Below are 13,475 nucleotides of genomic sequence, written 5' to 3' on the forward strand. Positions count from 1 at the left end.
CAAAAATAAATAAAAAAATGTTGAAAAAAAAAAAATTAAAAAAAAATAAAAATAAAAATAAACTAGAAAAAGAGCTCACACTTTAAACTAGACTATGACATTGGGATGCGTGGGTGGCTCAGTTGGTTAAGTGGCCGACTTCAGCTCAGGTCATGATCTCGCGGTCCGTGAGTTCAAGCCCCGCGTCGGGCTCTGTGCTGACAGCTCAGAGCCTGAAGCCTGTTTCAGATTCTGTGTCTCCCTCTCTCTGACCCTCCCCCTTTCATGCTCTGTCTCAAAAATAAATAAACGTTAAAAAAAAAAAATTTTAACTAGACTATGACAAATTACAATTCACACACAATAAAACCTAAAACCACCTAAAAACCACAAGTTATTGAGGCACCTGGGTGGCTCGGTCAGTTAAGCATCCAATTTCAGCTCAGGTCATGATCTCAGTCCTTGAGTTTGAGCCCCGTGTTGGGCTCTGTGCTGACAGCTCAGAGCCTGGAGCCTGCTTTAGATTCTGTCTCTCCTCTCTCTCTCTCTCTCTCTCTCTCTCTCTCTCTCTCTCTCTCTCTCTGCCCCTCCCCTGCTCATGCTCTCTCTTAAAAAAAAAAAAAAAAAAAACTTAAAAAAACAAACTTAGGGGGGCACCTGGGTGGCGCAGTCGGTTAAGCGTCCGACTTCAGCCAGGTCACGATCTCGCGGTCCGTGAGTTCGAGCCCCGCGTCAGGCTCTGGGCTGATGGCTCGGAGCCTGGAGCCTGTTTCCGATTCTGTGTCTCCCTCTCTCTCTGCCCCTCCCCCGTTCATGCTCTGTCTCTCTCTGTCCCAAAAATAAAATAAAATACATTTTAAAAAAAAGGAAAAAAAAAAACAAACTTAGGAAAGAGCAATAAATAAATAAATAAATAATTCTGAAATAAGCAGAAGAAATACATAAATTATGAAATAAGCAGAAGAAATAACAAAGAGCAGAAATCAGTGAAATAAAAAGCAGAAAAACAACAGAGGAAATCTGATGAAAGCAAAATCTGACTTATTTTAAATCAATAAACGGATTAAAAAAAAACATATTAACAATATTAGGAATGAGATTCCATGGACTTTATGCCAATAGATTTGACAAGTTAGAACAGACTTGGAATAGACTGGACAACAAATTCCTTTGAAGATGCACAAACACCAAAGCTTACTCAAGAAGAAGAAGAAGAAAAAACATAAATAATCCTAAATCTACTTTTCAAATTGATTTGTAATGTGAGAAGGAAATTCCAGACTCAGGTTAGCTTTATTATGAAATTCTACCTCACATTTATGGAAGAAGTAATGACAATTTGATACAAAGTCCTTCAGAGAACTGAAGATGAGGGAACATTTTCCACATCATCCTGTTGGGCTAGCACAACACTTATAAACCAAAACCAGAAAGATACGACACACCCCTAGAAGAGCCCATTACCACCTTTCAGTTATAAAACATAAGTCATAAATAGGTAAATAAATGTCTCAGAAATAAGTGAAATTACTACTCAACAGTGGTGAGATTTTAAGATTTTCATTTTATTAAAAATATAGCAACACAATAGCAGCATCATTTGATAAATCTTTACTAGTACCACTTAGAAGTAGCCCTACTCACATAAATATACACGACCTATGCAGCATCTTATGTTTACATGTTAAACTCTTCCCTTGATAACCCATAGCATCATGTAAAGAACACTATTGTAAGATTAAGAAGAAGAATATTTAACTATTAAACTGAACTACCTATACAACGACACAATACACCCAGATGTAATCTTCTGTGGAAATCAGGGAGTTCTGCAGATTGCCCCCCCAACCATTTGTTGCCTACCACGCTGCCTCAAGTTGATGGAACTCCATCTCTTCAATTCTAATTCTTTCAGCATGATTTTCATAAATTTGAACTTGCACATAGAGTCAAGAAATTATCTAGCAAAAGAAAGTTAAGAATGGAGAGAACTACTATTCCATTCCAATCCCAGGGAAATAAATTTTAGCAGTAAAATATGTGAAGTTTCCCACAAGTTGGCAATTTTCAAAATTAAAATGTTAGCTACATACAAAGTTAATTTAAAAATCAGGAAACAAACTAAAACCCTGTGTTTAAAAACAATATATCAAGAAATGTTATCTTAGATATAAACTAATTATTATGATAAATTACTTGCTAGGAAATACAAAAATACCTTAAAATAGAATGGAAAAAAATGTAATTATTACTTACTACCAACCTAACTGAATATGGACCAAAAAACCATCAATAGCTTTAGCTTTTGTTTTTAAAATAAGGTATCAATCTTCAGGCAAAATCACCAATAAGAGCATATTTAAGAAAAACTCACCCACAGACCCAAAATTAGGTAAGGAAGTCAATTTTATTTTAAAAGACTTTATATTACACTATACTTGCTACTGCTTCCAGAAATCTAATTAGCCCTTTTAAGAGCCCTAACTTTTGAAATTTGAAAATAAACCATTTTAAATGAATTATTACACTACCTAAATAAACGTGAGGATACTAAGTATGTAGGTAGTGAAAAGAAAAAATAGTTAAACATATAAGGAACATACTTTGTGGACACGGCTCTACTTCATAACCCAGTCCATTAAAATCAGATACTATCTTTTAGTGAAAATGTAAGAAATAATGCACTGAAATGTTATTTAATGCATCCTTCCAAAAGGATTCATACTAATAGCTAAGTCAACCACTAAAAAGACTAATCATAAAAATATGATTTTATCAAATCATATTACTTCTAATAGATTTTTTTAAATGATTAAGGGCCTATTACTACATATTGTAATTCTTAAAATTAAATAGTATCTTCAGGGCTGATTTAAAGACTTTTTAAAGTTTTAAGATAAAGATAGCAACATATATATAGCAATGAATGAGGTCCTGCAAATAATATCACAAATGAAGTTACTTTCTTGACAAGAAAGGATTCTAAACTTGAATTTTTCTTTTAAGCATGTCAAAATTTAAGCCTCTGACACTTCTGAAGATCAACATGACATAGATTGAAACTATTGAATGTAAGAATTCTAAACAAAATCACAAGTTGACTAGTGTTTGCAATTATAAATTAGACTAGATGGAGAAATAATACAGAGGCAACTGCAGAAGTTAAGGATTTATACTTGTTTTCACACATAAAACTGGTCACTTTATTATAAAGGTCCACCTTAATATAAATAATTCATCATGCACTGCGAAAAGAAACAGGAGGATCAACAGAATTTGTCTAGAATGATAAATAGCAACCACAATTAAGGAACAGAATGTACTCTCTGTATAATCAAGCTAAAAAAAAACGTAATTAAAAAAGGGATCAAGTATAAAATTACTGTCTTCTTGGCCTTACCTCAAGTTTTCCTGACATCTACCTGGGATGAAAAAGAATAGTCTTAAAGAAAAAACAAAATACCTTGAAAGAAAGTAACAAATAAATGGAAACCTACCAGGCTCCTATAAGTGAACAAAGAAAAGAAAACCTATCCCTCTCTCCCTCTCCCTCTCTCTCTCTCAATCTCTCTCTCTCACACACACTCACTCCAATACCTCCAGACCCTAGAAAACTTTGCTTCCATAAACACATTTAAGAACATGTTTCATTCTCTCTGGATCTCCTATATTCCTATTCATGTCCACCTTTTACAAATCAGTGTCTTTCAAAAGAAGTATTATTTTAACTGAATATCATCAGCAAGAAAAATAATTAGTAGCAGGAACCTAATTATATTAACTGCCAACAAAGGAAACATTGAGTCCAGAGTACAAGAAATAACTCAAAACACCACACAAACATGTTTTCTCCACGTTGAAACAATTTCTATGCCAACTAAAACAAGACACACATGATAAACTAAGATGCTGTTTTGAAATGCATAAACAAATACTCTCCTCTAAAATACTTAGCTTTATTAGAGAAATGGTACTAAAAATAACAAAGATTCAAACATTTGCTCTATTCTACTACATATTATAAATAAGACAGCTGTTGATGCAGGACACACACTCACAATCTTTCCATATGCACCCAAGCATTCTTGTATCAGAATAAGCTGTTTACCAGCCAACCGTATGTGGTTGAATGATTAAAATGACCATCTATACTTTACATAGTAAAGCATTTTCAAAAATTTTTAATGTACACGGTGACAAAAAGGAAAAAAAAACACAGTAATTCTGAACACATGAAGAGTAATTAAGCAGCTTCATAATCAAACCAGGCTTCATTACTTGCAATAAGGGCAATTCTTTCCATTTTCTATCAAATACTTAAGTTTCAATAGTATGAACATTAAAAGAAAACTCAAGTTGAAACCAAGTAACTGATGTGCTACTCAGCTTTTTAAATCTATAAGTAACTCTTCCCATGAGGTAAGGCAACGGAGTAATTTGATTGTATTAGATTGCATTAAAATAATTATACTTGATTTTTTTTAATAACATGCTAATTGAAAGGTATAACTTTTGGGGGAATATAACAATAATGAAAAGATTTCTGAAATTATGAGTTATGGCTTTGGGGAAAATATTAGCAATGTTGTCATTTTACTACTTGCATACTTCCTGCAAAAAGTGAGCCTAAGAGTAACGGATGACCTATATTTTAAACTCAAGTAAACATATCCTTAAAACAAATAATCTCACGTGTTCTCTTTTACATATAATTTCTGCACATCACTTACGAGAAGATGATTAAGAGGTAATAATTAAGGCCATCCAATGGAGACAACGAAAGTGTTCGCTCTGATTTAAGTAAAGTAAGAACATGCTTCATATTCAATTATCACAGTATAAAACTGATGGTCCCAAAACTGCATTGTTGTTTTAAACTCTGAAGTCATTCTTAAAAGCAGGACTTCCCTCATGTTAGGTGAGCTATGTAAGAAGCTCTTCTCTGACACACTATTTTGGACACTTTCTCTATGGGAGTGAATGAAATATCCATCTAAGTTCCGTATGAATTGAGAATGACTAGCACATATAAAATTCTAGAAAACAGTATACCACATTGTAGAAGGCACTAAAGCTTCAGCTTGTGCTCCCATAGCCCATTTTGAAAACCCAGTTTTCTTTTTATAATGGCACCTTTGCCACCTACAGCTGACAACACACACTGCAATATTATTCATAATAAGCTTGGAAATGTCAACAAAAGTTCAAAAGGAAATGCTTACTTTGTGAGGAGACCCAATGATTCTAAACGCTGAATACTAATCCATTATTATTAGTATTCAATACAGTTGCTCTTCCTTTTGAAAGAGAACAGTAGCATGCATTGTCAGTTGTTTGTTAATCCACTTATTTAAGCAATTTTAGTCTGTAAAACTATTTTAACAAAAAACTGTTGTCCTAAACAGTGAGCAAAAGAAAACACAACAGTGAGAATTTAACACAACCACTGTAAATCCTGTGAAGTAAATGTTAAAACTTCTTACATACTCTGCACTTACAAGGGTGTGTATATATTTGCACCGATTTCAAGCACATCATCAAATCTGTATATACTGAAATTAAAAAAAAAAAAAAAAAAAAAGTAAAACAATACAAAATTCAGTAACAACCATTTTTTAAAAGAGCCTCCAATGCTTATCTCCAGTCTCTGTGGACAGTACAAATTTGGATCTTTGACGTCCCATTTATTTGCAATGGTTCTTGGCAAACACTAACAAACCACATGACAAGTGTGTCAGCCACCATGGAAATGCACAAATTCTAGAAGATGAGGAGTTTGGGTAACACCTGTTATTTTCACGATGTCCATGCTTTATTTTCTTACTCAGTAACAAGATGGCCACAAAGTCACCTAACAACTAGAAAAGCTGTTAGTTCATATCTTCATACTCAACTGGATTTCTTCACTGTATAACATCTTGTTGGAAGAATTAATAGCTTTGGATTTTATTCCAGCGTGTGTTTAGAGGTGCATCTGTCAGTCCTACACTGCTTCTGTTTTGGTAGAGAGGCTTTCTTCATTTGGCTGACAATTCCCATTTTGCTGGACTTTGTTTTCCTCAGTCCTTGGTGCATCCTTGTCATCTACTTCTTTGCCCACACTTGAATCTGGTTCTTTATTGTGTTCCTTCTCCTACAATGAATATTAAGTTGTACACTTAATATTGTCTGCTATTACATCTGGTTATGGCTAAAGTATATGTACTTCAGTGAGCTTAATAAAACAGTATTTTCTCCCATTATCTTTTCAGATAAATAAGATACACAAACATGTATCAATATGTCCTCTGGAAATTGTAAATTAGAATAAAATAGTTGAGGAGAAAGTTTAATTCAAAAAATGTTACTTAATTGAAAAAGTGGGACAGATCTGTTGAAAGAGTTAAATAGGTGCCAAAGATGCCAGGATAGATTTGTAATCTGCATACCAAAGAAGCAAAATTCAGAGACTGTAGAAAAGGAAATCACAATTCATCCTAGCAAAGACTGCTTAAGAACAGTCCAATTCTGCCCTTAAAGGAGAATTACGTGAGAACATGTGGAACAGTGCCTGACACACGGTGATGCTCAAGAGATGGTATCAATATTTTTGACAATGATACTAAATCTCTATGAATATAAGCGTAAATAAAACCAGAACATGAAAGCTCCAGAGCTCATAATTCATTTCCAAATACAAATACACTTACTGGTATAACAAAAGAATTAATGTAATTCACAAGTAGTTAAATATCATCCAAAAAACCAACTTGGTAGAATTTGCTTTTCCATTGATTATTCTAATTCAACAAACCTAATTTCAGTATACATTATAAAACCAATGATGACAAAAGTTTTGTCAAATTTGCTGAAACAAATGTATTTCACAGGAAACAGATATATTCTGAGGAAAATGGCCCCAATCAGAAACCTTATATAAAAAATCAAATCTACGTTACCTATAGACAGTCTTTTTGTATGCCAGTCTAGGACTCTCTAAAATAAGGAATGCATTTGTCTGAGTTTCAGTTAGCTCGTACCTCATCCCTTCAAAACTTCAGCTTAAAAAAGTTATCAATTGAACATTAAAGAATACCAAAAACATACAAGATACTATAGCTCTCAAGAAGTTTTTGGCCTGAAACTAGTTCTGTATAAAAATAACAATATCAATTATTAATTATTCAAAGCCTAAACACTGAATGACTGTTCCTTACTTTAAGTGAAGTATTATTCTTCTCCAACTTTTCCTTTCCATCTCGGTCATTAGAACTCTTTCTTGTAGAGGTTGAACGTTCTCTCTCTCTTCTTTCACTGATGTGGTCCCTTTCTTTTTCTCTCTTTTTATCCTTCTTATTTCTGCTATAAGAATATTGAGAATATATGCCAGTGAATGTCTAAGAAATTAAAGACCTACCATGCTGTTGACAAAACAGCCTTATCTAACACTAATACGTTGTAAATAAGCGTATCAGTAACCTGGTTTGACCAAGTAATACAAACGGACGTTATAACCCCACCTACTCCACCCCATACCCCAATTAGCTTTTTAAAGATACACAGAGGCCACCATGTGTTCACATAAAACACAATTTAGTTTTTTCAATTTCTTAGTTCAAGATTAATTTATCTGCCGTAATGAGATTAAAATAAAACAAAATATAGTGGTTTTTTTACCTACTTTTTCAAAGCAAAAAAATGAATCAACAGACAGGAATGAAAAGGATAAAGAATTAGAGGTAGCTCCCATGGAGGGTTGAATGACTACTAGCAAAACTTCAGACTTCAAACAACCTACTGTGCACTGCCCTCATCATTCACCATTAAAAGGACACCCACCGATTCAAGATGAAAGTTAAAAGAAGACTAAAGGAACAAGTTCCATGTATAAAAATAATATACCTTTAGAATTAGAGAGAAAAAAAAAAAACTCAGAGCAGAGGTATAATACCTTCTACTTTAAAATGTCAACCTTAATAGGGAACTCTAAGCTTTTTTCTCCTAACTATGAATAGTTTAAAAATAAAGACAAACAGGGGGCGCCTGGGTGGCTCAGTTGGCTGAGTGCCTGACTCTTGATTTCGGCTCAGGTCATGACTTTACAGTTCATGAGTTCGAGCCCTGCATCGGGTTCTGTGCTGGCAGTGCAGAGCCTGCTTGGGATTCTCTCCCCCCGCCCCCTGTGCCCCCCTCTCTCCTTTGAAATAAATAAATAAACTTTAAAAAATAAATAAATAAAAATAAAGACAAAGACCAGGAAAACAAAGATACTTAGCAAATAGATCTAAATACATACGAAAATTTAGTTTAACAAGGGTGGCATCTCAAATCATTGAAGAAAAGATGATCTTTTGTCAGTAAAAGGTTTGAAGACAACTGGATTATTATCTGGTAAGTGCTAAAACTGGATCTACATCTCCTATCTCATTCCATAATATATAAATAAGTCCAAATGGATCAGAGACCTAAATTTTTAAAATAAAATGCAGCTGCTAGAAGAAAACATGGGTGAACTTCTTTACTAACTGGGTAAAGATTTTTTTTTTTTAATGTTTTATTTATTTTTGAGAGAGAGAGAGAGACAGAGCACGAGTGGGGGAGGAGCAGAGACAGAGGGAGACACAGAATCTGAAACAGGCTCCAGGCTCTGAGCTGTCAGCTCAGAGCCTGACACGGGGCTCGAACTCACAAACTGTGAGATCATGACCTGAGCCGAAGCTGGACACTCAACCAACTGAGCCACCCAGGCGCCCCAAAAAGAAAGATTTTTAACCATAACTAAAACTTCAGGTACAATAAAATATATGTGTGCAACTCCACATAGTATATCTTTCTACATAATTCTTAAATGTCAAAGGAACAACCACATCAAACTGCATAAAATTCTTAGGAATAAATTGAACCAAGAAGGCAAAAAATGTGCTGAAAGAAATGGAGACAAATAAATAAATATCCATGTTTATGGACTGGAAGATTTAAATACTGTTAAGATGACAACAGTGTCCAAAGCCACCTACAGATTCAATGCAACCCCTATCAAAATCCCATTGCTGTTGTTACCAGAAATAGAAAAACCCATCCTAAAATTCATGTACTATCTTAAAGGACATCAAATCAACAAAACGATCTTAAAAAGAACAAAGGTCAAAGCTTTTCCGAACTTCAAAACCTACTACACAAAAGGTACAGTAACCAAAGCAGTGTAGTATTACATAAGGACTGAAAATAAACCCATGGAATACAGCAGAAACTCCAGAAATAAACTTCCACATATATGGCTCAAATGATTTCTGACATAGATGCCAAACCCATTTAATGGGGAAAGGACAATCTTTTCAACAAACGGTACTGGGAAAACTGGATATGGATATCCTCCTGCATTAAGAACGAGGATGGACCATTATCTTATACTATATTAAAAACCTGAGTCAAAGTTTTTTTGATTCAAAAAGCTTGGATCAAACACCTAGATGTAGATGCTAAAACCATAAAACTCTTGGATGAAAACATAGGAGAAAATCTTCATGACACTGGATTTGGCAGTGATTGCTTGGACATGACACCAGAAGCAAAGACAACAAAAGGAAAAAATAGATAAATCTGTCTTCATCAAAATTAAAAACTTTAGGCATGTGAAAAGACAACCCACAAAACAGGGGAAACATTTGCAAATCATTTATCTGGTATAGGAGAAATGAATTTAAAGAACTACAATTAGAGCCTAGAGCCTGGAGCCTGCTTCGGATTCTGTGTCTCTCTCTCTCTCTCTCTCTCTCTCTCTCTCTCTCTCTGGCACTCTCCCACTCACATTGTCTCTCTCTCTCAAAAATAAATAAAACATTAAAAAATAAATAAATAAATAATACAAATAACCCAATATGAAATGGGCAAAAAGCTTGCAAAGACAGGTCTTCAAAGGTAGAGATGGTCAATTAAGCACACAAGAAGATGCTCAACATCACCATTCATTAGAAAAATGCAAATCAAAACCACAATGAGATGCTACTACACTCTTGTAGAATGACTATAATCAGAAGCAGACAATAACAAGTGCTGGTGAATGCGTGGAGAAACTAGAGCCCTTGCACATCGCTGTTGGGAAGGTAAATGTGTGAAAACAGTCTGGCAGTTACTCAACAAGATAATGAGAGAGTACCACAGGATTCAGCAATTACCGCTCCCAGACAGGTATCCCAGAGAAATGCAACCATATATCCACACAAAAACTTGTACATGAATGTTCATAGCAGCTTTTTTTTTTTTCTTAACGTTTATTATTGAGAGACAGAGAATGAGCATGGGAGGGGCAAAGAGGAGGAGACATTGAACCTGAAGCAGGCTCCAGACTCTGAGCTGTCAGCACAGAGCCCGACGCAGGGCTTGAACTCACAAAGTGAGAAATCATGACCTGAGCTGAAGTCAGACACTCAACCCACTGGGCCACCCAGGCGCCCCCATAGCAGCTACTCTTAACAGCTAAAACACAGAAACAATACGAACAAGTTCATCAACTAAAGAATGGATAAATAAAACACAGCTTCATCCACACAATGGAATATTGCTCACATATGGAAAGAAGTATTGATACAAGGTAAAACATGAACCTTGAAAACATTACATTTAGTCAAAGAAGCCAGAAACAAAACACTACATGTACTGCATGAGTCCATATATGAAATGTCCAGACCTGGCAAATCCACAGACACAGTAAGTCAGACTAGTCATGGACACTACTGTGAACCTAACTAAAAACCAATGAATTGCACATTTACACAAGTGAATTTTATGATATTTGGGTTATTTCTCAATTAAAAAAAAACACACACCCAAAGTTTAAGTGGGGCTACATACAGTCACACTCACACACAGTATATATATTGTATATGCTGTCTATTCTGAAGGAGAAATCCTAAGATAGATCTACTTAATTTTGCAAAAGAAACACAAGGATAAAAACAATGGATCACTTACAGAAGGTGGATAGGACGCAAGGTAGAAGAAATGAGGAGGGAATGACTTTGTGAACCCATCTTTTTGTCTTATTTGAGTTCATAATAGTAAAGTTTTAATTTATATGAGCAAAGTATTAAAAATACATTTATATGACCCACAACTACAGTATCCTATGCTTTCCATTATTCTCACCTAAAAACAATAACCCACAAGCAAATAAACACAAGACACCTGCTGAGAAACATGCCCCTCTTCACACTCTGGCAAAGTTTGTCAATTTCTCTGTTCCATACCAAGAAAACCAACTGAAAAACTCTGACCAATTATTAAGGTGATGGGATGAAAAATAAATATACAGAAATCAATAACCTTCATTTGCACAAAACATCCAATTAGAGGACATAATGAAAGAAAAGACCTCATTAACAACAAAAGACCTCATTAACACAGAAGGTGCATAAAATCTGTATGACACGAACACTGAAGCACTCCTAAAAAATACTAAGGACGATTTAGTGTCGCCTGGGTGGCTCAGTTGGGTAAGCGTCCGACATCAGATGAGGTCATGATCTCATGGTTCGGTTCCAAAGTTCGAGCCCCGCATTGGGTTCTGTGCTGTGAGCACCTAACCTGCTTTGGATCCTCTGTCCTCCTCTCTTTCTGCCCTTCCCCTGCTTGCTCTATCTTAAAAATAAAATTTAAAAAATTAAAAAAAAAAAAAAAGGATTTAAATAAGTAGAAATACATACCATGTTCCTGGATAGACTCACTATCGTAAGGCTTTATTTATTAAGAAATCTATAAATTTCTTCTAAGTTAATCCAACTGTTGCCCACTAAAAAGGAGCATTAGAGCAATATCCCTGATGAACATCGATGCAAAAATTCTCAAAAAGATACTACCAAATCGAATCCAACAATACATTAAGAGAATTATTCACCACGATCAAGTGGGATTTATTCCTGGGCTGCAGTGGTGGTTTAATATCCACAAATCAATCAATGTGATACACCACATAAATAAAAGGATAAGGACCATACAATCATCTCAAAATATACAAAAAAAAGTACTTAACAAAATACAGCATTCTTTCCTGATAAAAACCCTCAAGAAAGTAGAGATAGAAGGAACATACCTCAACATCACAAAAGTCATATAGACCCACAGCTAATACCATCCTCAATGGGGAAAACTAAGTGCTTTTCCCCTAAGGTCAGGAACACACAGGGATGTCCACTCTCACCACTGTTGTTCAACATAGTACTTGAAGTCCTAGCCTCAGCAATCAGACAACAAAAAGAAATAAAATGCATCCACATCAGCAAGGAGGAAGTCAAACTTTCACTCTTGACAGACAACATGATACGCTATGTAGAAAACCAGAAAGACTCTGCCAAAACACGAATTCAGCAATGTCGCGGGATATAAAATCAACAAACAGAAATGCTGCATTTCTATACACCAATAATGAAGCAAGAGAAAGAGAAATCAAGGAATAGATGACATTTACGACTGCACCAAAAACCTTAAGATACCTAGGAATAAACCTAACCAAAGAAGTCAAAGATCTGTACTCTAAAAACTACAGAACACTTATGAAAAAAGATGAAGACGACACAAAGGAGTGGAAAAATACTCCATGCTCATGGACTGGAAGAGCAAATACTGTTAAAATATCTGTATTACCCAAACCAATCTACACATTCAATGCAATCCCTATCAAAATAACGCCAGCATTTTTCACAGAGCTAGAACAAAGAATTCTAAAATTTGTATGAAACCTGGTAAAAGACCCTAAACAGCCAAAGTAATGTTGAAAAAGAAAAGCAAGGGGTGCCTGGGTGGCTCAGGCAGTTAAGCTTCTCTTAGTTTTGGTTCAGGTGGTGATCGAGCCCCACACTGGGCTCGGTGCTGACAGCATGGAGCCTACTTGAGATTCTCTCTTTCAATAAATAAATAAACAAACTTTTTTAAAAAGAAAAAGAAAAAAGAGAGGCATCTGGGTGGTTCAGTGGGTTAGGCATCTGACTTCTGCTCAGGTCATGATCTCACAGTGCATGAGTTCAAGCCCCACATCAGGTTCTGTGCTGACAGCAGAGCCTGCTTTGGAGCCGTCTCTCTCTGTCCCTTCCCGGCTAGTGCTCTCTCCCGCTCTCAAAAATAAATAAACATTAAAATTTTTTTTTAAAAAAAGAAAGAAAGAAAGAAAAGGAAAAACAAAGCAGGAGGCACCACAATTCCAGACCACAACTTGTATTACAAAGCTGTAATTATCAGGACAGTATGGTACTCGCATAAAAAGAGACATACAGATCAATGGAACAAAATAAAGAACCCACAAATGGACCCAAAACTATATGGTCAACTAATCTTCAACAAAGCAGGGAAAAATATCCGATGGAAAAAAAAGAAGCTCTTTAACAAATGGTGCTGGGAAAACTGGACAGCAACAAGCAGAAGAATGAACCTAGACCACTTTCTTACACCACACACAAAAATAAATTCAAAATGGACCCAAGACCTAAATGTAACACAGGAACAAAATCCTAGAAGAGAACACAGGA

At 35.3% G+C, this 13,475-nt stretch overlaps 1 protein-coding gene across 5 annotated transcripts in view; it reads right to left on the reverse strand.

Annotated features, from left to right (window-relative positions):
- Positions 1–1,523: 1,523 nt before the first annotated feature.
- SREK1 (splicing regulatory glutamic acid and lysine rich protein 1) overlaps positions 1,524–13,475 on the reverse strand; it is a 50,015-nt gene continuing 38,063 nt past the window's right edge. For 3 of the 5 annotated variants that reach the window (XM_058730875.1, XM_058730855.1, XM_058730871.1), the window contains 2 exons: positions 7,176–7,320; positions 1,524–6,112 (listed from right to left, as the gene is read on the reverse strand). In XM_058730875.1, the coding sequence (XP_058586858.1) occupies positions 5,963–6,112; positions 7,176–7,320 (295 nt within the window). In that variant the 3' untranslated portion in view covers positions 1,524–5,962. The remainder of the gene's footprint in view (positions 6,113–7,175; positions 7,321–13,475) is intronic. The other 2 variants (XM_058730883.1, XM_058730863.1) reach the window with 1 other exon arrangement.

Source organism: Neofelis nebulosa, chromosome 1 (assembly GCF_028018385.1).
Source record: "Neofelis nebulosa isolate mNeoNeb1 chromosome 1, mNeoNeb1.pri, whole genome shotgun sequence".
NCBI lineage: Eukaryota > Metazoa > Chordata > Mammalia > Carnivora > Felidae > Neofelis > Neofelis nebulosa.